Source organism: Artibeus jamaicensis, unplaced genomic scaffold, assembly GCF_021234435.1.
Source record: "Artibeus jamaicensis isolate MK-2021 breed Jamaican fruit bat unplaced genomic scaffold, CSHL_Jam_final contig_1132, whole genome shotgun sequence".
Classification (NCBI taxonomy): domain Eukaryota; kingdom Metazoa; phylum Chordata; class Mammalia; order Chiroptera; family Phyllostomidae; genus Artibeus; species Artibeus jamaicensis.
The window spans coordinates 8,228,678-8,253,705 of record NW_026521221.1 but is presented as its reverse complement, the minus strand read 5'-3'; the positions used below and the strand labels follow the sequence as shown (position 1 = coordinate 8,253,705).

The 25,028-nt window shown below is 48.9% G+C and overlaps 2 protein-coding genes across 2 annotated transcripts in view; both read left to right on the top strand.

Annotated features, from left to right (window-relative positions):
* PLA2G4E (phospholipase A2 group IVE) overlaps positions 1 to 10,785 on the top strand; it is a 34,036-nt gene extending 23,251 nt beyond the window's left edge. Inside the window, exons 13-20 of the mRNA XM_037161761.2 lie at positions 1,524 to 1,746; positions 3,068 to 3,182; positions 3,718 to 3,855; positions 5,004 to 5,111; positions 5,697 to 5,900; positions 6,740 to 6,906; positions 8,108 to 8,294; positions 8,752 to 10,785. Of these exons, the coding sequence (XP_037017656.2) occupies positions 1,524 to 1,746; positions 3,068 to 3,182; positions 3,718 to 3,855; positions 5,004 to 5,111; positions 5,697 to 5,900; positions 6,740 to 6,906; positions 8,108 to 8,294; positions 8,752 to 9,116 (1,507 nt within the window). The 3' untranslated portion in view covers positions 9,117 to 10,785. The remainder of the gene's footprint in view (positions 1 to 1,523; positions 1,747 to 3,067; positions 3,183 to 3,717; positions 3,856 to 5,003; positions 5,112 to 5,696; positions 5,901 to 6,739; positions 6,907 to 8,107; positions 8,295 to 8,751) is intronic.
* Positions 10,786 to 16,787: 6,002 nt separating this feature from the next.
* The window catches only part of EHD4 (EH domain containing 4), a 73,407-nt gene continuing 65,166 nt past the window's right edge, over positions 16,788 to 25,028 (top strand). Inside the window, exon 1 of the mRNA XM_037161727.2 lies at positions 16,788 to 17,120. Within this exon, the coding sequence (XP_037017622.2) occupies positions 16,885 to 17,120 (236 nt within the window). The 5' untranslated portion in view covers positions 16,788 to 16,884. The remainder of the gene's footprint in view (positions 17,121 to 25,028) is intronic.

Here is a 25,028-nt window from a genome sequence, read left to right as displayed (position 1 = left end):
ATACAGCAGGCACAAAACTAAATTTTTAATATTCGTATGGTGAGAGGGGCCACCAAAGTCATAATGCAGCCCTGGCCCGGGGTGGCCTGGGCCCTCTGACCACCCACAGCATCTCTCTCAGCCAGACATGTGTCTCGTTCTGTCTGGGGCCAGTGGGCCTCTGAGCCCTCCAGGTCCCAAGCTGCGGCCCCCGTCCTGGAGGGATTCCCCGTGTCTTTCGTTTGGGTGAGAGGATGTGCACTGACCGTAGGATAACTGAGGACTCCTGGCGCACCAGGGGCCCTGAGTCTGCGGCCCGGGGGGACATGGAAGGAAGAGCTGGCGATTAGCAGTGTTGCCTCTGTACCAAACACTGGGGTGACTACTTCCAGTGAGTCCCCGAATTTCTTTTTCGTAAGAAAACGATGAGGGAGATGTGGTCATTCTGCTCATTTGATAGCTGAAGAAACAAAGGGATGCCCGGGGCCACTCATCTACTCAGTGGTATCACTAGGATTTGAACCCAGGCTGTTAGAGTCCAGGGCCCAGGTTTTTAAGCTTCTTGTCAAAGGGCTGCCCGTGAGTAGCAGGCTAAGGAGGCAACCTGCTTCTGTGGTGGAGAGGGGCACTGGGCCTAGGAAAGAACGGGGAAAGATTCTTTTAAAACCAATTATTTGTAACAGCGTTGAATGTTTTTTAAAAGCATGAAAGTAACCAAGTGAAACTTCTGAAGGGCAAAGTGCTTTTTGTGGAAGAAATCTCCCGACCAAACCCCACCTCCCCTGACCAGAAACAGTCCTGGGAAGGAAGTGGCCGCTGTTCAGAGGGCGGCAGACACGCGCCCTGTGCGCAGGTTCCCAGGTGCTGTCCTGACATAGAGGCGGGGTCCGGGCCAGGAAGAGCCAAACAGGGACAGACACCCAGGGCCAGGATCCCCATCTTGGTTGCACTTCTCCCCACAGCCCACATGTAAGTTTAGAAGAAGGAGAAATAAATCTCTAGCCAACATGACAATTGTGGGAATTAAAGCAGCAGAGAGGAAGCAGCCCAGGACCTGGAATCGGCCGAGTCTGGGCTCAGGTGGCGGCTCCACTGCTCCACGGCCCGGTGGCCACTCTGTGCGGGTACCGTTCTGACCACGCTGCGTTGCATGAGCTGATGTCGTCTGCACAATAACTCGGTGAGATAAGAGGTGCAATTATCATCACTCTCCCCTTTCCACAGATGGGGAAACCAAAGTGAAGAGTGGTTAAGTAACTTGCCCCAGATGACACAGCTAGTGAGTGGTAGGAGCCGGGTTTGCACACAGGAAGATCTGGGTCCAGAATTCTCACTCCTAAGCAACATGCTTATAATGCCTGGCACACGAGCGATCAAGGAGTGGCAGCGATTGTGACTACAAGTAAAAATGTTCACCCGCTTTCCTCCAGGCTCCTCCCCCAGCAGGCCACAGTTTCCCACAAGCTGCCCACTTTCTCTCCTGCCAAGGCCTGGGGTTGACCAGGGCAGGTGCAGCTGTATCAGCCATGCCCGTCTTTCTCCAGGACCATGGCTACCTTGTACAGTGACCCTGACTGGTCCTCCAAAAACCTGGAGGCTGCCATCCTCGAGGCCCGGAGGCACGTGGTCAAGGACAAGATGCCTGCCCTGTTCCCAGACCAGCTCCTCAGGTACAAGAAGGAGCTCCGCCAGCGCAGCCAGGAAGGCTACAAGGTCACCTTTACAGACTTCTGGGGCCTGCTGATCGAGGCCTGTCTGGGGGATGAGGTAGGCTCCCAGCTTCTTCTGGACCATACCCTGACCTGCCTGCTGTCCAACTCTCTTCCTCCTCAGGGTGTCTGGCAGCGGAAGGGAGTTAGGTCAGATCTGCAGATGTGTTTCTGCACTGTAAAAGGTGTGAAGTGCCCAAACGTGTGAAGGAGGTGGGACTGTCTTCCCACATCCCTTTGGAGTGTGACTGAGGCCCACTTGTTGGGGGTGGCTTAGGTGCAACCCTGCAGAAAGCTAGCCTGTCCTCTGAGACCCACACCAAGACACCTAGGACAGAAAATAGGGAGGGAGCAGAAAAGGCTGGGGCCCCTCAGCCAGTGATGTACATCCGACCCCTAGTGGAGGAGATCGGGGAGAAAGGCTGGGCATCCTAAACTGCTGTGTGGTCTAGGAGGTTCAGCGAGGCCTTTGAGAGTCCTCTAGCCGAGCTGGCCATCAGAGAGGAGCCCAGTGGGCCTGCCCCACTCAGTCATGGGCCAGGAGCCGCCCACGGGAAGTGTGACCTTGGCACAAACAGCGTGGATTTCAGAGCTCAGCAGCGGGGACCCTTACTCGGGGACACTTCCTGGAGATGGATGGAGGTCAGCAGGGCCCCTCCTCACGGTCACCACACAGAGGATGGGCCCAGTGAGGTTCCTTCCTGCACTGAGACTCAGCGATCTGAGCAGTACGGGCCCAGGCTGTGTTGAGACCCAGCTGCTGAGCGTGCCACTTGGGACGTGCTGGCAGAGCAGGGCCCGTGGGAGTCCGTGGCCCTGGCTGTCGGGGTGAGCTCTGCTGACACCTGGGTCCTCTGGCTGCACAGGCTCCTTTGGCTGTTGGTTGGCACCAAAGCAGAACTTTCATACAGGCCTGTGGCTGTCTGCCCCACTCCCAAAGGTGGTCTGAGTTCTGATTTCAAATCAGAAGTTTCCAGAAGGAAGCTTCTGGGAACTTGGCAACAGGCAACGCAGATAAGAAAAGTGGAGCTGCTCCAGTTTGAGTGGGTGGAGGATGATGGGGAGGAAGAGAGGCCGTGGCTGCCTCTCCCACCCCTGCCTCTTCATTCTCTGGTTCCCAGGACATGGAGAGAACCCTGGGACTTTGAGGGGCAGCCCTTAACTACAGACCTAGTCCCACCCGGTCCACATGTCTGGGGTGGTGAACAGTCCAAGGATGAGTGTACTTCCGCTGGTACATTACAGAGCAGGTCTGACTGGTGTCAGCGGGCCCCACATGGCGGCCTGGCGGGCTCAGGCGGTCTGGACGGCCCCGATTCTGCGCTGCCCCGGGGCCTGCTCGTCTGCTTGTTTTCCTTAACCATTTTGTTTCCCCGCAGAGAAATGAATGCAAACTGTCAGAGCAGCGCGCTGCTTTGAGCCAGGGCCAGAACCCCCTGCCCATCTACCTCACCATCAATGTCAAGGATGATGTAAGCAACCAGGATTTCAGAGGTAACACTGACAACTAGCAATTTACAAGAAGGTCCTTCTTCAGCAGGCACAGGCACCCTGCACCCAGCACACACAGGGCCGCACACCTTTGCCAACCTGCACACCAAATGGTGCTTCTGACAGCTGAAAAAATCAGCTTTGCTGCCCTTTTCTGCTCTGGGGCAGGGATGGTGGGGGGATGGGGACACAACAGGGTCCCCTGGCTTCCCAGGGTGGCCTCGATGGGACATGGGGACATGAAGGCCATGAGGGAAAGAACGCTAGATATTTCTTAAGCTGCCCAGAGAGAGCAACGCTAGAGACCTGCCCTGCTTTGGGGTCAGTTTTGGTCCTTATCTATCTGGTTTTAAGGAGCAAATTAGCTGTGTAGGTTGTCTTGCCTTCAGAAACTGGCCATGGCACCCCCATGTGTCCTGTGGAGGAACTGCAGCCTCCCTGGATCTTCCCGAGGTGGGGCTCAGTTTCAGGTGGCCAGGACGGAGGGCGTGGCTGTACCACCTGAGACTGATACCATCCCGTCCTGCTGTTTGTGCAGAGTGGTGCGAGTTTTCCCCGTACGAGGTGGGCCTGCAGAAGTACGGGGCCTTCGTCCCCACTGAGCTCTTCGGCTCCGAGTTCTTCATGGGACGGCTGATGCGGAGGATCCCGGAGTCTCGGATGTGCTACATGCTAGGTGACTCCTGGCTGGGGACATTCCCTGGGAACCCTGCCCCGTGCAGAGCAAGGCCCACCTCCGAGTTAGAGAATGACAGGGAGGCTTGCTCTGTTCTTCCAGGAATTGTCCCAGGTGACACTGGGAATGGCAAGCTAAGATGGAAGCTTCTAGAACTCCCACCATTTTCCCTTCTGGCTCCAAAGCAATGTGCCTGCTTCCAGGGAACAGACTAGTTCCTCCAAGAGGCCAGAGGGGACCCCAGGGTGAAGGCCAGGTCCCTGGGGAGCCTGGCACAGCTCCCAGCTCTGTGCTCCCTGGTCCTCCAGAGCACCGTGTACAGGAGGCTGCCGACAATGTCCACTCGTTTAGCTCTCCCTGTCAGGGTCTGAACTTCATTTACCAAAGGGCAACCTCAGAAAACAGACCCATTTTACACCCTCACCACAGTTATGCCCTTATTTAAACTACTTCTCTGCCCCCCGCCTCTTTTCCATGCATCCCAATCCAGCTGGGCCCAGACGTTCAAATCAGGCCCCATATCTATTGTGAAGCCCGCCCAGAGCCCACAGCCCATGGCGGCCTCTCCTTCCTCTAAGCACCTGTGCTACTGGGCATCTTCAGAGACCTGTATTTAAGACATTTGTGCTTGAACTCTCAGCCTCAGTTTTCTCATTTGTCAGTTGGACTTAAGAGTAAAACCTGTCTGATGAGAATCCAAATGGGTCAGGGTACATGAAAGTTTTCATGGGTATTATTATTCATGTGCTGCATTTAAAACTCACGATAATAAGAGATAGCATTACACTTATCAAGTGCTCATTATGTGCCAGGCAGTGTCCTAAACTATTGTATTCACTGATACAAGGGTGGGTTTTTGGACTTGGACGTGAAGACTGCACCTTCCAGAATCAAGTCTCTGCAGGGGCTGTGCTTTACATGCCTCCACATCCTGTCCCGGCTCTGAGAGGAGGGTGGAGAAGAGCCGAGAACTGGGGCTATCAGTCATCTGGGCTGAGCTGCACCCGTGGGAAGAGGGATATCAAGGTCTACCCCACCCTCTGAGCAGCCTGCTGGGAGAGGGAGCCAAGGCCAAAGCAGAGCCCGTCAGTGTGCGGGTGGGTCTGGGGCCCTCAGCCAGAGCTGCTCACGGCTGGCCCCATCCCTAGGTTTGTGGAGCAGTATCTTCTCTGTGAACCTGCTCGATGCCTGGAATTTTGCCCGATCCTCAGAAGAGTTTTTCCACAGGTGGACAAGGGAGAAAGTGCAAGACATCGGTGGGTGACACACTGGCTTTCCCTCTCGGGTGGGTGATGGGAGGGGGACGGAGACTGGTGGATCACACACTGAGGACCAGTCCAGCTGCCATGTGTTTCGGTACCACCTCTGTGGCCCACAGACATGGGAAGGCAGCCGGGGCTAGAGGGTCTTCCCTGCCCAGAGGAGAGGTTGATTGTAGGTGAAGACACATGTGCCGAGGCCCAGCCACAAGCCCCAGGGGCCCCACTCTAGGTGGTCTGGTGAGAGAATCCACTGTGCAGTAAGTGCAGCAGGGCTGTGCAGTGCCCAGGACAGCTGATGAGGGGATGGGTCTATGAGCATAGTTAGAGGTTGCTCATCTAGGCCATCCTCTCTGGTCTCTGGAACCCCTCCTTATTTGTCACCCCTACCCCTATCCCAGCCAGTTATATGTCTCTGACCTGGGTGCTCCCACTCCAATGCCAGCATATTGAGAGCTAGGCAAGGAAGATGTGAATTGCATATCTTACCTCTGGGTACTGGGCTACCATGCAGGGCTCCCCCCTGAGCGGTCTGGGACCCCAACTCTTATGATCTGCTCTCCATCCTGCTCTCTCCTGCAGAAGATGAACCGCTCCTTCCTGAAATCCCCAAATGTGATGCCAATGCCCTGGACACCTCTGTGGTGATCCCTGGGTCGTGGCTGTCCAACACTTTCCGCCACATCCTCACCTATCGGTCCTTTGTATCTGAGTTCCACAACTTCCTGTTGGGGCTGCAGCTGCACACAGACTACCTCCAGAATGGCCAGTTCTCCAAGTGGAAAGGTACCCTGTCCGGCTGCTACTTGCAGCCTGCCTTTGTGTGGAGGAAAGAAAAGTGGATGTCGAGGCTGCCGTGGAAATAGAGTGGCAGGCTCCTCCCATGGTGTGTTCTTGGGTGAAGTCTTGAAGGGTGGGCAGAGCGGTATACATATTTAGTGGATTGAATCTGTACAACAATCTTGGCAGGTAGAAGTTGGCCGGTGTTACAGATGGGGAAATGTGGCCCCGGGCTTTCTGCAGCTGTGCTCCGGGGGCACCTTTTCATATGAATGGTGCCACCTTGAGTTGGGGAGGGACAGCCCAGCTCAGGGTCCCCCAAGTGGGAACTTGCAAAGCCAAGCCTTAGACTTTGGTCTTGCAGCTTCAACTCAGCACCTCCTCCCCACCATGTTAAGGCTCTGAGGTCAATTTTCCACTGCCTTTGGTATTTTACCTGGCCATGGCCTGCAAATGCCTCATTGGGCCTGGCCTAACAGTCCTCATCCTTACTCTCTGGGCTGCAAGGGCCGCCACTGGCTCTGGGTTCCAAGTTTGTACCAATTTATAGGACAGTCATATGCCCCTGCTACTCCACAAGCCCTGTCTGTGGCTTAGTCAAAGTGGGTCTTGTGTGCATATTCCATATAAGATTTGCTAAAACCCCAAGATAATGCACTTGTTCATCAGCCCACCCAGAGGGGCACTGACTCACCTGGGCATCCAGAACAGAAGTGGGGGGCTGGAGGCCCAGGGTGAGGCGAATGAGCTCTGGTCAGGGCACTCCGTCCTTACCAGGCACCTCTGACCACCTGCTGAGCTCAGGACACCAGGGTGTGGTTGTAACTGCAAGCCTTGGATTTCAGACACTGTGCTTGACAGCTTCCCGAACCAGCTGACACAGTCCATGAACCACTTGTGTCTGCTGGACACCGCATTCTTCGTCAACTCCAGCTACCCACCCCTCCTCAGGGAGGAGAGAAAAGCCGACCTCATCATTCACCTCAATTATAGTGCCGGGTCCCAGACAAAGGCAAGTGTGGCAGTGAAAGGCTCTCCTCTTCTGAGACAGACCAGAATGAGTACCACAAACTGGGAGATGGGAGAAGGTGCGCCCCCTGCAGGCTCCAAGATTTAGTGGTAGAGAGACTCAAGCATCAATGCATTCCCTGAGGGGAGCCATCCAAAGCCAGGGGCCAGCCAGCTGGCCTTACACCCAGTGGGGTTTGGGAGGACTCACTGAGCTAATTCCAATTCTTGATTCTGAGTGTTTGCCATATCTGGCAATTCTTCAGCTGCAAAAAAAGGGGCTGTTTTTTAAAATAACCATAATCGAGTCCAGTCAATTCTAGTTTTATACCACTTCGAGAGCTTGTAAGGTCGTTTCCAAAATAATCAAACTTTCCCCCTCTCCCAGGGAGTAAGACTCTTCATGTAATTATACTCAAGAACCAGGACCAGAGGTTTTTGTTTATTTGCTTTTGAAATGCTCTGGCCTTTTAAGGAAAAGAAGTTGATTTTTGGTCTACTTTAATACAGTCTTATCCTGAACCCAGGAAAAGCAAAGCGTAGACAATGATAGGATGACAACGATAATGACCTAAGTTCATAAATGAGTGATGGCATCCTTTCCTACATGTGGTCTCACTGGATCCTTATGATAACCAGCTTTTTGAGGTAGACAGCACAACTGCTGTTATTCCCCTGTTGTAGCAAAGGAAACTGAGGCACAGAGAGGGTAAGGGGCTTGCTTCAAATCACACAGCTAGTGAGCGTGAAACAGGGGGCGTGAAACAGGGATTCAGACCCTCTGAGTCCAGTATTCTTTCTGCCACGTTTATAAAAATACCCTTTCAGAGTCTTTGCAGCCCTGTGACACTTTGTCAGTCCCAAAGCCCATGCAGGTGCCCCAGGAGCCTGCCTGCCACGGCTGTGTGTGTCTCAGCTCCAGTCACCCTCGGGCGGCCCCCCTATCAGCCCAGGTCTGCCTTTGGGTGAAGCTTCAACAAAAGGGCTTCTGTCCATTGTCCCTGGGGAAGGAGCTCGCAGTTGGACACGCGTCAATCCTACTGCCTCGGGCCCTTTGTCCTGACCTGACTTTGTTCTAAAAATAGCACAAATAGGCCAAGCAGTTGTTAGCTGGGGAAATTAGGAAGCTGGCTCGCAGATCTCTGTGCTTCTTATTCACCCCTACCCCTCCTAATACCCAAACATGTCCTCCTGTGGTATTCTAGCCAATGAAACAAACCTGTGAGTACTGCAACGTGCAGAACATCCCCTTCCCCGAATACAACATGCAAGAGGAGCGGAATAGTCATCTCAAGGAGTGCTGCCTGATGGAGAACTCCCAGGAACCTGGTGCCCCCGTTGTGCTTTTCTTCCCACTCATCAACGACACCTTCCAGAAGTACAAGGCACCAGGTAAGCTGCCTCTGAGCTCTGTTCCCACCACCCACTAACCAGCCTTGGACTGCGAGCTCCTGGCTTTAATTTATGCCGTCTTCTAATAGCACTAATGGGAAGCCTGGCTTAGCTCCAGTCTGAGCCAACCTTGTTTGGCAGGAAAGAAAAGACCCCCACACCTCCATATGCTGGGAGTGTCAAACTCTATTCTCAGACTCAGTCACTCAACATTTACTGACGTGCAGCTATGCTCCTGGCACTGCACTGGTGCCAGGGCAACCCTAGGATGGGCAAGCCGTGTCCACGCCCTAGGAGCTTGGAGGTGTGTGTGTGTGTGTGCACATGTGTACCTGTGTATGTGTGTGCACACCTCTTCATGGAAGTGTGTGCAAGGTGGGCAGGGGCAGTGCTAGGACACACGTCATTACAACCTAACATAATAAGAGTCCATAGTGAGTTCTTCTGCTGCCTCCAGGTGTGGTGCGAAGCCCCGAGGAGCTGGAGCAGGGCCAGGTTAACATTTATGGCCCCAAAACCCCCTACGCTACCAAGGAGCTGACGTACACGGAGGACGCCTTTGACAAGTTAGTGAACCTCTGCGAGTACAACATCCTGAACAACAAGGACAAGCTCCTTCAGGCCTTGCGGATGGCAGTGGAGAAGAAGAAACTACAGAGGAGCCAGTGTCCCGCAGCCCCGGGGAGCCCGGCCCACCCTGCGTCTGCTCCCACCGTCCCCAGTGAGGAACCCATCGGGGCTGCCCCGCCTGCGCAGCAGTCGGCTGTGCTCTCTGGCAAGGGATGCAGGCAGGCTGGCCTGGGCTCTCTATCAAAAAAGTAAAATTTAAAAAAGTTGAGGGAGACAGAGAGAGCAAGAGACCATAGGAAAATAACAAGGCATGTATTGGGGTTTTATACCCACTGCAATTTAAAAAATTCTTTCCTCACAGGGAAAGGAGTCCAGTAGCCACGGGCTCCCATACAGGCCTATGGTGTGGAGATGAAGGCAATGCCCGTGGAGGAGGCTGGCCCCCCAGAAACCTCAGACTCAGAGCCAGAGCTCAGCGCCCTCCCCTTTCTGCTCCGCTCTGCCTCCTGGCACAGAGGACCTTGGGGAATGCACTCTGCTGCATTCTCTGGGAAAACACTTTTTAAATGTTAAGACAATTATATTCTTGTGAATTTTATAGGCAATTATATTTTATTTTTATGAATCAGGATATCAATAGCATGCTACTAGAAGGTCTAGATGGAGTGCTGGAGACATCTGGTCTCTTCAACAACGAAGCCAAACAGGTGACAGGGTTTCAGCCACTGAGGCCCAAGGACTGCTGACTCCCGTGGTCCTGAGCAGGTGGCCACAGCTGACCATTCAGCTCCAACGAAATGCCAGGCAAAGCCCAAGTCTGCAACTCAGCTACATTGAACAAGAAACAGTGGTGCAGCTCAGGGGTGTGTAGGCAGGTAAATGGATCCAGGCATCAGGTGGGCAGTGCTGCCCGGCGCCGTCCGCTCCGAGAGGCCAGCACCCACTGACCAACCTGCTCCAGGAGCACTTCTCAATTCTCTTTGCACCCTCCCTTCTGTTTTCCAGATGGGATTATTTATTTCTAAATGGGATTCCTCTTATTTATCATGTAAACACCATGGCCGGCACATCCCAGCTCCTGGCAAGTCACCCTGACAGAAGGAAACTAGGAAGGGTCTACCCAGGAAGGACTAGGTTAGCCCTGAGGAAAAAGGTCATCCTCGGAGATCATTTCCAGATGAATCTCTGGGAAAGCCCTGAGACATAGAAATCAAATCAAAGTACCCAGGTCCCTCGTCAGGCTGAAACTTAAAAATATGTAACCCAAGCCACATGCCATGGAGGGTGTGACCAGAAAGGCGTGTGGTCTGCACAAAGCTCAGCAAACCTGGAAGACGTGTTGCTCTTTGTGGGCCACAGCGCTCTCTGGTTGTTAGGAGACAAGTGGTGACAGGTACCCAAAGTGTAGAAACTTTGGCCTCCAGTGTACATCCTTGCTACTCCCAGTGTGGCGGGGAACTGGTTAGAAATCCGGATGTCAGGCCCCACCCGAGCTGCACTGAATCAATTTACCTTTTAAGGAGAGTCCCACCTCCCCTCTGATGCCCAGATGCCCACCCCCAGGAGATGGGTGTGCATATTAAAAAGTTTGAGAGGTGTGGATTTATGCCATACTTTCCCGTAAGCCTGAAAAGTGTAAGCAGTTGGCTCCCCTGAGCCACTGATAAACTAGGCTCTTGGACCTGCAAAACAGGTCCCCATCCAGATCACGCCGTCCTGGGAGGCCACTCCTTCCCTCCACTAGAGCTGTCTCCACTTTGACATCTTTTCCTTCCACCTGCAACAAACGGGATCTCCTTCAATTATCAGAGCGAGCCACGCAGCAAGACCTGTTTGCTGTCAGGTGAGGGCAGCCCTGCCTTGGGTTCAACGAAGTATGTAGAGTGACATGTCTAAAACCATTGTATTATTTGAGCACAAAATAAAATGGCCATGTGGGCAAATGCTGTTGACTCGTCTGCTTTCATATTTGATGCTGTAAAGCATGCATACTCCTGCCCTCATTCCTGCCTGGCCACTGCCAGGGACATCTGAAGGACATTTCTGTCCCATCTCTCCTCTCCTGGACAGCTTCCTTTTCTCCTGCAGGGGTTCCTACCTTCTTGTGGTGGGGTGCTCCTCTTTTTATTAAGCCTCGTCAGCAACCAGCAGAGCACCCACTCTTGCTGACCCAGGCTGTTTGAAGCTCCGAGGGTTTTCAGGAAGTGCTGGTGGGCAGGAAGGAAGGGCGGCCCACACCAGCTAAGCACTTAGTGCCCAGTGGTCGCAGTCAGCAAACAGCCTCCGCCTTCCAGGAACTTAGACTTGGGTTGAGGGGGAAAAACATGAAAAGAGTTTGATTTGGACTTGAGAAGTTGAACGGTGACTCGGCTTCTAAAACAATGCTGGTGACGTCGCAGAGCAGGAAAATGAGTAGGGGCCACACGAGGATAAGGACAGAGTGCCCTCAGTCCTGGGAGGGGCAAGGGCAGTCGGTGTCCTGGAGAGGTCAGGGAGGCTCCCTCCCCAGCTTCCCCGCTGTCTGCGTGTAACAGGATTAAAAAGAAAAGTTAAATAAAATTCCCGTCTCCCCCACTGTGCCTCCTCCTGTCTCCTTTCTTCTTCCCAGGAGGGCAGCCAGTGTACCCCACCGCTGTGTAGCCCCATCACCCTGGCCCACAGCAGATGTGTTCTGCTTCTGCATCCCCATGAAGACACTTCTCCCTAAGGTCACCAGTGTCCTCCCAGTTTCCAGATACACTGAGTCAAATGACACTGGCCCATTATAGGCTTCATCTTACTTGATCTCAGCAGCTGGCACAGCTAACCACTCCCTTCTTCCTAAACCCTCCCCCCCCTTCCCATGACTTCCTTGCCAAGAGCAGTGCAATTCACTTCCACTCACAAATGCTTACTGCCTTCCTGCTGTGTGCCAGTCACTGTTGTAGGCACTGGAACAATAAAAAGGATTAACAATTGACCCCATACTTCCGAGAGCTTACGTACAAGACAGAAGAACATTATTTCTTGTCAAAGACCCAGGCTCCTTTCAGCTCTTGCTTCTGCCACCTTCAAGTTTGCCTTCTGGTTCAATATGGCTGCTGGAGTTCCACCCATCATGTCCACGTCCCTGGCAGCCGGGGAAACAAAGGGGCCTGAACTTTTGCTGACTTTGAAGACACCAAACTAGTCCTGGTCTGCCTAGCTCTGGATTTCTTTTCCGTGGAAGAAAACTAAACTTTTATCCTAACAAGATAATAAAAATTACCAGCTGTTCCAGTTATCTATGGCTGAGCAAGAAAACCCCCAAAAGTATAATGGCATAAAAAAATAGCTACCATTTGATTATGCCCACAGGTTCTGTGGGTCAGGAATTTCAAAAAGGCGTAGCAAGGACACCTCTTATCCGCTCTGTGTGTGGGGCCTCGGCTCAAATGACTTGAACTGCTGGGCAGGACTCAGATGGCTGTGGTCTGGAACAGCTGAGGCTAAAGGATCCACTTTGGGATGAGGCTGGGGAGGATGAAGGACCGGGAGAGCTTGACTGACTGTCTGCCACAGCACCTTCATTTGGCCTTCCCAGAATGGTGGTCTCAGAATAGCCAGTCCTCCTACATGGCAGCTCAGGGCTCCAAGAAGTAAGCATTATAGTGGCAGCTGCATGGAGCATTATGACCCAGCCTCAGAAGTCGCAGAGCATCACTGCCACTGTACTCCACTGGCAGAAGCATTCACAAGCCAGCCTAGATTTAAAGGTAGGGGACGAAGATCCCATCTCTTAATAGGAGCATGTCAACAAAAGGTGTAGCCAAGTTTTAAATCCCATACTGTAATCACTGAATCCTTAAAGTTGACCTTGCCCCTCTTCCACTAAATAAATGTCACATCTTGGGTTTTTTACTGCAATCTCCATTTCCAGTAACAAATCCCATGTTAGTTAGGAATTACTTTAACCTTGAACAGAGACCTGACAAATAGTGACTTAAATGCACTCATGTAAAAGAAGCCCACAGGGAGGCAGTCCGAGGCTGGTGTGGCACTTCACTGATGCATCTGGACGCCACTCCTTCCAGCTCCCTGGCTACCAGCCCTGTGTCGTCCTTGGGCTCGTGGTCCAAGACGAGGCCTGGAGCTCCAACCATTACATCCACATCCCAGACTACGAGAAGGAAGAAGGGGCAAGAAAGATGGAACTCCTTTCTCTGTAAAGGAAACTTCCTGCAAGTCCCACACACTCTTCAGGCAACTATCAGCAACTAGAACTCAGCCTCATGATGACACTGAACTGCAGGCAGACTTGAAAAGTTTGTTTTTACCTAGTTTGCAATGTGTTTCTATTACTAAGAAGGACAATTTATAGACAACTGGTGGTCTTTCTGCAAGTTCCCACCAGACATCTCCACCTGCACGTCCTAAACACTGCATCTCCAAGAGGCAGCAGCAGCCCAGCTAAGTGGCCACAGAAAAAGGAGAAGTTGTCTGAGAGTGAAGGGGGCTCTTCCCAGGCCAGAGTGCCCCCTCTGATCGTCTGACCATGCATCTCTCGGGTCTTCAACCACACTGGAATTTAAAGTCATTGGAGTTAGATGCTAGACATGATCTACAGCAAACCTTGTGACCCTCAGATTACCAAGAAGTGGGAAAAAACCTTCCTCAAGAATTACAATTGTAATTTTCATATAGCAAAGAAAGTTGTGAATCTTATTACCAAGTTACTTACTTTAAAAATTATTCAATACAACAAAATTTCAGGCAACAATATCACTCCCTATGGAACGGTTTTTAAGAAGATTTAACCTGAAAAACAAATGAATTCAGATTTTACAAGTGACTGTCATTGGGATTGTTTAGGCTGGAAAAGGAAGACTAGAAGACTATCATGACTTGCAAATGGATGCAAGATTACTCTCCTGGGGAGAATCAGTCCCTCTCCCCCCTCCACAGACGCCAGAACAAGAACAAGAACAAGAAGGCTGATGTGGTCGCTGTAAGGAGACAGAGAAGGAAGGCAGACATGATGGTGTATCTTCTGGGCCAGACGTTCCGCTGGCTCACCCACTCGCTCTCTCCCCCTTCCTTCCTCTCTTCTTTTCTAAGATTAAAAACAATACAATTTTCTCTTCCATAATTTTTTCTGATTATAAAACAAGAATATGATTATTGTGTAAAATTCAAACTTTCAAAAGCACATAAAGAAGGAAACTAAAATCACTTATCATTCCAACTTAGAGATCATTACTCATTTGAGGGCTTCTCCTTTTCATTGGATACTTTAATTATTCTTTACAAAAGCACAAAAAGCCTTTACATTCACTTTTTTAAATTTTTTGGTAAAAAATACCTCACATATGCCATCCTAATCATCTTTAAGTGTACAGTGCGGTCATGTTAACTACATTCACATTGTTGTGCAACAGATCTCCAGAGTTTTTCCATTCTGCAAAACTGAAACTCTGTGCCCATTAAACACAGTTCCCATTTCACACTCCTCCCAGCCCCTGGCAACAACCATTTTACGTTCTGTTTTATAAATTTAACTAATTTAGGTCTGTAAAGTAAGTGGAATCACACACTATCTGTCTTTTCGTGACTGGCTTATTTCACTTGACATAATGTTCTAAGGTTCTAGATTGTAGTAAGGTTCTAGGTTGCAGTATGTGATCTACATTGTAGTAGCTTTTTAAGGCTGAATAATATTTCATAGTAGGATCCTACATCTTGTTTATCCATTCAAACGTCAGTGGACACTTGGGTGCTTCCCCCTCTGGACTATTGTGAGTAGCGCTGCTATGCTCCTGAGTGCACAATATCTCTCAGAGACCCTTTCAATCCGTTTGAACAAAAACCCGAAAGTGGAATTGCTAGATCATGTGGTGGTTCTATTTTTAGTTTTTTGAGGAACCACCCTATTGTTTTCCATAGCAATGGTATGTATTCACTTTTAAATTTATTTGGTTAAGTACTAAAAAACATGATTTCTGGGTCACATGGTAAGAGTATTTTTATATGGGTTTGTTTTTTTATGTATGTTTTAAACACAGTAAAGCTTTTTCATTTTTGTTGACAAATCTATCAATCTTTTCCTTCATAATTTCTTTTTTTTATTCTGATTTATTGATATAGAGTAGGGACTTAGACATCATTTTTTCAGTTTAAAAAAATTAAAAAAATTTTATTATTATTCTATTACAGTTGTCCCAGTTTTTCCCCTTTTCCCTTCTCCACCCAGCCCACTCCTGGCTCCCACAGTTAATGTCCATGTCCATGGGTCATTCGTACATATTCTTTGACCAGCCCCTTCCCCTTCTTTTCCAGACATCATTTTTATTTTTTTTTATTTTTTTTATTTAGTTACTTTTCAAGTACATTTTTTTTAAATCTATTTCTCCTTCATAATTTGTCTTTAGTTTTTAAAAGGTCTTTTCTAAAATTTTATAAATCTTCAACTGTATCTTCTTATAGCAGGTTTCATTTTTACATTTCAATCTTTGCATTATTTTAACATGAGGCCAATATCTAGTTTTATTTTTTTTCTTGGCTTTCTTTTTCCTTCCATCATTAGCTTCCTCTAAATAGGTGATCCACAAGACAACTCTAAAGGAGTTCCTCAGTACAAATAAGGAAACTGAGGCAGAATGGTAACATTGCACTTAAGGTCACATAGCCATCAATTCATGTCATCAACCCCAGGTCTTGTGATGCCAAGTCCTGCTCTGTCTTCAGTACAGACTTGGCATCAAACTATGGTCCACGTACAAGCAGCATTGGCAACACCTGGGGGCTCATTAGAAATGGGGAGTTCTGGGCCCCACCCCATAACGGCTGAGTCAGAATCTGCCTTTCTTTCAAGTTTAAGAAGTACTGCTGTACATCATATTTTCCCCAATGTGGGATACACATCAGAGTCACCTGGGGCCCTTGTGGAGCTCCACCCCAGGCTTATTATTTTAACTCAGCAAGTTTGGTGTAAAGACCACAAATCCGCTTTTAACAAGCACCTCAGGTTATTCTCATGAGGTGGCTCTGTGGACCACAGTTGAGAAATGCTCTAAAACAACTGAAAAAACATTCTTTAAAAAACAAACAAACCCTGTAACCTAGGCCATCCAAAGTGATGGCTGATTATTTCTTCCAATCTCAATTTAGGTAAGTGTTGTTGTTTTTTTTACCTGAAAAAGAGACAACTGGGAGGTAACATTAACTCTTTTACATGTCAAATGTGACATTGGCAATCAATGAGAATGATGACTAAATCTTCAATTTTACAGAAAGTCAAATAAAGAAAGCTAAGGGCACAGGGTCTTCAATCGACCCAGAGTTAAGTGCAGGCAGTTTGTTGAAGTACCAAAAACATGTACCCACGTAGATTTCATATACTTCCCCTACTTCAAATTTTGACTGTTATGTCCGTGAGTCAATCTCCACCAATAAAATAAAGGTAACAATAACCTACAAGCAGGTAGAAAGAACCTGCCTGTCAACTCTGTGAACTTTTGTCTTCAGTATCGACGGCGGGGAGGAGAGAACATTCCAGGAGACTAAGCAGCCTCTGGACGTTCGTTTTTTGTTTTGTTTTGTTTCTTTCTTTTTTTTTTTTTTTTTTTTTTTTTTTTTTTTTTTTGCCAGCTCAGATTTGCCTGGAAGCCGATCCCACCTGGCCGGAGGTGGAGACCCAGACTCCAACGAGATCCCTCGGATGTCGGTTGTGCGTCACCGGCGGGAGAGACACCCTCTCCCAGCCCTAGTTCACCAGACTGACTCCGTCATCAATAATTCATTAAGAACCTCCTCTCCATTGGCTGACACTTCCACACGCGCTGGCAGCAGCCCAATGAGGAAGGAGTTGAGGGAGTCTTTTGAATAATGAAGGATAGCCCGTGACGTTGCGATTGGAGATTGGTTGCAACGGCGATGGGGCGGGGCCATCTTAAGAGGCGGATAGCGCAGCTGGGACAGCTCAGTACAAGCTAAGGAGGGTCGAACATTAGAGTTGGGTGCGAGTGCGGGTCGCGGACCGGTGGACGCGCGGACCTACGGCAGGATGTTCAGCTGGATGGGGCGGCAGGCAGGCGGGCGTGAGCGCGCGGGCGGCGCGGACGCCGTGCAAACGGTGACGGGCGGCCTTCGTTCCCTCTACCTGCGCAAGGTGCTACCACTGGAGGAAGCATACCGCTTCCACGAGTTCCACTCGCCGGCGCTGGAGGACGCAGACTTCGACAACAAGCCCATGATCCTTCTGGTGGGCCAGTACAGCACGGGCAAGACCACTTTTATCAGGTAACGCGCCCCACCCCCTCCTAATCCCTGCCTGGTGGCGGGACCCTTGCCCCGCCACCACCTAGGTGGAGGTGGTCCTCCGCACGTGTACGCGTGTAATCTCTAACCTCCTGCCGCCCTTTGGCTTCCTGCAGCGCCCACTTCCTCTTTCACAGAACCCCCTCGGCTCCACAATCGAAGTGACCTCAGGTTCCCCGTCCGAGCGTGGCGAGCACAGCCCCGCCCCAGGGCGCGGCCGCCCGAGTGGGGGCCAGCTCTCCTCACGCGGGCAGGATGATCCCAGGAACCCCTTCTCCGTGTACTACGAACCTTCCTTCCTTGCTTTTGGAAAGGCACTAGTCTGACCGGCTTTTTATCCTGTCACCCTGGCCTGGGAACCCGGGAGAAGGAGTCTATAATAAGCATCTTCTTGATGAGCGAATGAGGCCTAGGGCTGAAAATGGGGACAGTTGGTGGCCGGGGTATTGGAATGGTCTAGTGAGTCATAGCTGGAGAGTTAAGCCTGTAACACAGTGCCTGGATCATAACAAATGAATGAATGAATGAATGGCAACAATAGAGGGTATTGCCCGTGCCCTCTGCCCTTGAGGTGGCTGGCCACCCCCACCACAGTGGTGGAGGCAGGGTTCGAGAGGCTACCTTCTTAAACCTCTTGCACAGCCTCACCTTTATCCTGCCATAGGAAGTAAGCTGCGGGTAGCAAACCGCACCCAGTGGAACTAAAGGGGAGTGTCATATTACTACTCCTTAGTTTCCGTTTCTTAGGCGGGTGGTTCACCCTTGACAACTAAAAATATTTGTCACGTCCACTGTGCCTCCAAAAGTAAACAATTACTGTGCATGCCCTAAGTTTCAAATAATATTGCTTCCTCAGAAGTGACTTTTGATGGAAAATTAATAGACACCGAGACAGGTTTTTGAAAAAACTATTTTACTTCTAAAGCTTCTGAAATATAAAGACTTTCCATTCTTTGGTTAAGAAACTTATTTTCCTGGGTTAAAACCCTGTGTCAGTTAAAACAAAGTGACTGGTCATTTAAGGTTTTTGTCCAGGGTTTTTGAAAATTACAATCTCTTCATCATTGATGTTCAACAGGTGTTCAGAAAACTGTATCTATATTTGGATACATGCCATTTCTATTAAGTAGTGCCTCTTTTTCTCCACTCCAGTGACCTAAATAGTTCCTACAAATAGAGTAGTTGTCACTACAGGAAATATGTTCAATATAGGTCTTCATATACTCTATGAATGAATTTAGCAAAGCAAATATACTGTATTGAAATATATTTCCAAACCAGCAATTTTCAACTGATGTGCCACGGCACCCCGGTGTGCAACAAGAATTTTTAAAATAGGCAATACCTGACTATTAGTCAGGGGCACTGACCTCTTTTCCCTTAGATTGTCAAATTATAAAATAGCAACAGCCAACGCAACAATAGCTGTCTGGTGTGAATGAATCAAAATTATACTTTTTTTTTGTCAGACTGGGAAAAAACTGTTTTCTGGTGTGCTGCAAAAGTTTAGTAATTTATGTGTGCCGTGAGATGGAAAAGGTTGAAAATCACTGCTCTAGACAGTAACTTAAATGTGAAGGAAAACTGAAGAAAATAATTTCAAAATTGCTCTTTTGGTGCTTATTAATATGTTGAAAATAATATTAAATATGTCACCTTAGACACTCAAAATGAATCATAGAAATATTATAGTAACTGGTATCTTGAAAGATGACAATACATTTAAGGTCTCAATAATACTAGCAAGTTTTAAATATAGGGGGTAATGAAGCGTTATGACCAATTTGTACAAGAGTGGGAGGTAGACCTTTTGAAATATACAGATAAAAGATGAGGAGGTAGCATTGTTATAATTATAGTAATCTTAGACATTAGTGGTGGCATGTTCACAGCACCCCGGGCAGTTCCCCTGTCTGTCTTTGCCACAGGGGCTCTATTATGACTGTGTGATTAGGGAGCACTTGTTGATGCTGTACCAACCTGGATGTGATGTGGTTCATGATGTGCTCCCATAGCCTGGATAATAAGCAAGCCTGAGTCAGGAGAACACAATTCATAGGAACATGAATTGATCTCTTTTTTTCAATTTACTATTGCATTATACTATTTCTCACTCTTTGCTTTATTATTTGGTGGAATTTGTGGTATAGCTAAGCATAGCTTTAAGACTTTTGAGATCTGACTCCTGGAAACTCCATCCAAGTGGTCCACTTCTCAGGAGGCACTGAGCCATGTGCAACCAAAGGGTGAAGGAGGAGTTACCATGTCAGAAATCACTTGCTCTTGAGACCTCCCTTGGCCTCAGTGACTTTGATATTGGGTAGCAGGCACAAAGTGGACCCGTGAAGTTAGAAGGAAATCAGGGCAGATAGGAAGCTTGGTGAGGCACCAGGGACCTGAGTTTTCTTTCATAGTGGAGCTAGGATGAGATTTGGCTCCTGGGACGAAAGCTCCAAACAAAAGGTCAGCTACCACCCTGGCTGGTGTGGCTCAGTTGGTTAGAGTATTACCAAAGGGTCACGGGTTCAATTCCTACTCAGGGCACATGCCTAAGCTGCAGGTTCAATTCCTGGTTAGGGCATGTGCAAGAGGCAACCAAATGATGTTTCTCTCCCCCTTCATCTCTCTCTCTCTGGAATCAATAAATATATTTAGAAACAAAAACAAAAGGGCAGCTACACTCTAGAGATCTGCACTGTAACTGGGAAGCAGAAGGGTTGGCCCAGGGTGCTGACCGTCCTGGATCCTGCCTGCGTCCGTGGCTCTTTCCTCTGAGGCTGCCTGTGTTATATGCTGTAGCCACCGATCACTAGAAACTCATACTTGGCTGTGGGATGCACCTGTCTACATAGTTTCAGATTCTCTCTACCTGGCTTTCTGCACATCCAAAGAAGTTACTGCTAACAGCCTGCACTGATCCTGAGGAACACTGACCTCATCATAAAGCCACTATGGAAGGCCTTTGGTGTGCATTCCATGCCTTTTTAATGGAATCTTACTCTTCCTTTTTTCCCACAACTGGGAAAACTAGGAGCCCCAATAAAATAGGGTAAGAGTGAGGAAATTACGTGTGTGGCTTGTTATCACGAAAAGGATTCCAGGATTGGAGTGGATAAAGAGCCTGAGTGTCAATAAAAGATGCTTGCTTCCGATGGGAGATTGCCAGTGCAAGGGAGAGGACGACTGGAAGGAGTGGGCTCCCCTCACATGGTTCACAACACTGGCCCGGAAGGGGACTTCAGATGTGATGAAGGGTATTTGTCAAAGTCTCTGTGGGGTAGAAGCTGAACAGTTGATAAACCTATCGTCTCCTGACAGTTTTATTTCCCATAAGCCAGAGAACGCAGTGAGAGGAACTGTTGGTGTTCTGCCTCTGACCAGCAAGAAAGAATTGGCCAGAGAAGGAAGAGAGATGAGCACAGGGAACGTGGCCATCACATCTGCGGCTCTGTAACAGCCAAGGAAGGGTAGCTGTTGGGCTCGGGCAGGCTTGTGTGCAAAACCCAAGAAAAACAGAGTCCAGAGATTTCCTGCAGAAGATCCCTGGGCTCAGGTGCTATGAAGGAGGACGCTTCCACTGAGAGGGTACGATGCTCGCTGGAAATCAGTTCGGACCACACCGTTACAACTTCGGATTTTTAAAAGCCCGGGTTACTTCTTCCTCCTACCCTCCGTCTGTTTCTCCCAGAAAATTTTTCGAATGAGGGAAGAAGAGGCAAGTCACTCAAGAAGCTGTATTTTAAAAGGTCAGAGACTAAGGCAAGAAAAAGAAATAGAAGCCATGTAGACAGGAAAGAAGTAAAATTGCCCTGGCCTGTGTGGCTTGGTGGTTGAGCACTAGACTGCGAAGCAAAGGGTCACCGGTTCAATTCCCAGTCAAGGCACATGCCTGGGTTGAGGGACCAGGTTCCCCAGTGTGGGGTGTGTGGGAGGCAACCAGAGGCAAACACACATTGACACGTCTCTTCCTTTCTTTCTCCCTCCCTTCCGGTCTCTCTAAAAATAAATTAATTAATTAAAAAAAAGATTGATGTGTTGCAGATCTTCACTGGTTGGGGTACTTTTGATGTTTCTCTCCCCTTTGCTCCCTCTCTTCCCCTCTCTCTAAAAGTAAATAAATGAAATCTTTAAAAAAAAATTCTACACACCCTGGCTGGTGTAGCTCAGTGGATTGAGCGTGGGCCTGTGAACCAGAGGATCGTGGTTCGATGCCCAGTCAGGGCACATGCCTGGGTTGCAGGCCAGTTCCCAGCAGGGAACACACCAGAGGCAACCATACATTGATATTTCTCTCCCTCTCTCCTTCCCTTCCCCTCTAAAGATTAATAAATAGAATCTTAAAAAAATACTACAAACCTTTGTTGAAAGAAATTAAAGAAAATCTTATGAATGGAAAGATATCCTGTGTTCATGGTTGATATTCTTAGAATGGCAGTAGTACTCAAAGTGGTCTGTAGGTTCAGTGCAGTCCTGACCAGATTTCCAACTGCCTCCTTCACAGAAGCTGCCGAGCTGATCCTAACATTCACTTGGAAATGCATGAGATCTGGAATAGCCAAAACAATGTTAAAAAGAACAGAGCTAGAGTTCTCCTATGTCCCGGTTTCAGAATTGACTTCAAAGCTCCAGCAAACGAGGACGTGGTGCTGGCGGAAGGAGGGACGTACCATCGGTCGAGTGGAACTGGGATTCCAAAAATAAACCCACACATCAACGGCAAAGTCGTTTTTACAGGGGTTCCAAGACAATTCACTGGGGCAAAGAATATTCTCTTCAACAAATGATGGCGGGGCAGCTGGACATCCACGTGGCGAAAGGAAGAGAGTCCGCTAACGAGGACTGGGCTGACTGTCGGGGTGATGGGAATGTTCTGAAATTAGATAGTGGTATTAATTGCATAACTTTGTGAATATGCTAAAAGCCACAGAATTATACTGTTTAAAATGGCGAATTGTGTGGTCTATGAATTACATCTCAATGAAAATATAAAACAGTTCAGTCTTCTAATTCCAAGCATCCTATGATTTATTTAACTTCCATAATTCTGCAGTTTGTGCCAATCAAGAAACTTCTGCATCTCTGTGCAGTAATTTAAAATAAAAATAAATGCCAGAAAGAAGCAAAACAAAAAAAAGAAGCGGAGGCCTTGGCCAGGTAGCTCAGTTGGTTAGAGCATCATCCCGAGACGCCAAGGCTGCAGGTTCAATCTCTGGTCAGGGCACGTACAAAAAACAATCAGTGAACACGTGAATAAGTGGGACAGCAAATCAATGTCTCTCCCTTTCTCTCTTTCTCTAAATATCAGTGAAAACGGAAAAGAAATGGAAGTAGCTCAAAGAGCAGAAGAGTGAAGGAGCTAAGGAGTAGGCATGAGGAAAAAAGGAGTCACCACCACACAATCCCCGTATGGCTTTTTCCCTGTATATTCTTGTCAGTGTGTAAACATCTTCTTCACAACATTCAAGTTACTAAAGTCAAGGTACAATGCTTGCCTATAAAATGCTCAGTAAAGTGATTAATCGTGTTTTAAACCTTTCAATAGTATTTAAATATGTTCATAGGGAAAAGAGGGGCCAGGCTCGGTGAGCAAGGGTGGGAACAAAGTTCATGGGTAGCGTGAAGCGTTAAGAGGCGGAGTGAGTGGGCTGAGAAGGCAGAAAGGCCTCCCACATTTTAAAAAGCCTTTTTAGGCATGTTTTGAACAAGAAAAAGAGTCAGGAAGTAATAGACCCACTGCTAGGGACTCTTGCTATAACATGAACAGAAAGCAGAACTACTTGGCTATTATTTTGCTTCCTCTTTTTCCCTCAAAGCAAATGATCTAGAGATGGCGGAGGGCGCCCGGCCGTGTCTGAGAGGGGGTCAAACCCGATGAGGTGCTCTCAGGGGCCTGCACGGGCCGGGCCCAGTAAGCACCTGGACAGATGGGCGGGAGGGTGGTGTAGGTAGAAGTTGTGGTTGTGATCAAGGCACTGTGGTTGGTGGGGGTTTTTTTTTAAGAAATTATGAAGAATATGAAAAGTATCAGAAAATTGGAAGCAGTCAAGCATCCCAGTTTTCAAAAAAGGGGAGAAAGAGATTGTGTTTAAGAACAAAGCTCTACTTAATTCCTTCTGATAAACTCTAGAGTCAATTATTAAAGAGAAGTGAAGGCTCACAGGAGGCAGCCTGATTCACCCGCAGAAAAGATCCCGTTAGAGGAAGACCATGGGCTCATCTCACCCTCATTCAGGTGCCTGGGCCCCTGAAAATCATAGTCTCCTGTGCCAAATACCATTTTGCCAATCTGAGATACTGAAATATTTCATTTTTACAGAAGAGACTATATTTACAATATATAAGATCATACTTATACACCTTAGTGTTCATTTACTGAAATAACGTTGATTTCAGGAATGGGCCCAGCTATCACAGAATTTAGAGTCTCATGGGGAATATGGAAAAGCATCCATAAGCCATTAGGGTTCTGGGTGGTGACACTGGAAGCACAGGGTGGGATGGGGACATAGGAAGGACCCTTCCTTCAGGCTTGGAGGCTGGGAACGTCCTCCTGAGGATACAGCCTGAAAGCTGAGCACTGAGAAATGAGCCAGAAGCAGCTGCCCAAGGCGACCAGGCGTGAGGATGAGAAAGTGTCAATGACGAGGCCCAGGTCTGTGGGATAACCAGGAGCCGCCCACCAGGATGGAGGCCTAAGAAGAGGGAGAGTGGGGGCATAATCGCAAGTTTAGGTTTAAACCTGTGTTTAAGTGCTTTAGAGTCCACGGGGGATCAGACGTGAGGGTCCGGGCTGAGAGGAAGAGGGGCTTGTGGAGACACTTGGAAACAAGTCACCAGATAGAGGGAGTCATGTCGGGGGAGGAGGGTGGCTCTGAGCCATCTTAGGGATCTTGTGGTTGCAGTTGACAGAAATTCAACTATAAAAGCCTTAAGAGTGGAATGTACCATGAACCAAGGGATGCAGAGGGTATCTGGATGCTAGCAAAGCACCTTCAGGTACACTTACTGTGTATGGTGAATTTCCAGGTGTACGAATTCCACCTCCCCGAGATGAAAACAAGGAAACTCAATTCCCCAGCCTGCTCTGCAGGTAGGGGGCATAGGGAAAGAGTGAATCCACCCTCTCTTGGATGACTTTATTTGCCAATACATTTATTTACTTCTTTATTTTGTTGAAATATATTATCTAATCACTTTCTGGAAAATACTGAGAGAATGCAGAAGCAGCAGCAAATGTTTCTATTATTGATTTCCATAAAAGTTACTGTTTTGGGGTGCAACTTAAGTAAAAAGGTACAGATTTTCTCATGAAACTGGTAAGATCAGATGTGCTGGCTTCATGCCTGGCCTGGGACCCCAACTGGCACGAGCAGCCAAGGACTGTCAGCTCTGCCGCCTCCTCCTCAGTGAGTCGCCCCTCACGGAGTGGGCAGGTGGCTGTCCCCAAGTCCAGACTCACACACTCACGTTGTCGGCTCAGCAACCCCAGGGGGAGTAACAAGAATCTCTTCTCTGAAAGTTTCAGCAAAAATCTCAGGTTTGAGTCTCAGTGGTTCAACTTTGGCCACAGGCCCATTCCAGAGCCAGCCCCTAGAGTCAGGGGGATATACCCCATGCCTGGAGGGGGGTAGTCAACCCCCAAACCATGTGGACTCAGAGTGAGGAGAGGTGGGCCCTCGGTCTGCCATTACCGAAGAGAGGGGTTGGTTCTGGACAGGCAAAACCGCCCGCACCACCCGCACCCCCACAGGAGCCAGGAAAAGAGAGGAGGGGATGTGGTCAGCAATGTCAGCCGCTTCTGAGGAAAGGATTAAAATGGAGCCAGTGGATTAGCCATCAGGGGCCTGGGTGACCTTGGCAAGAGCGGAGTCAGTAAGTGGTGGTGATGGA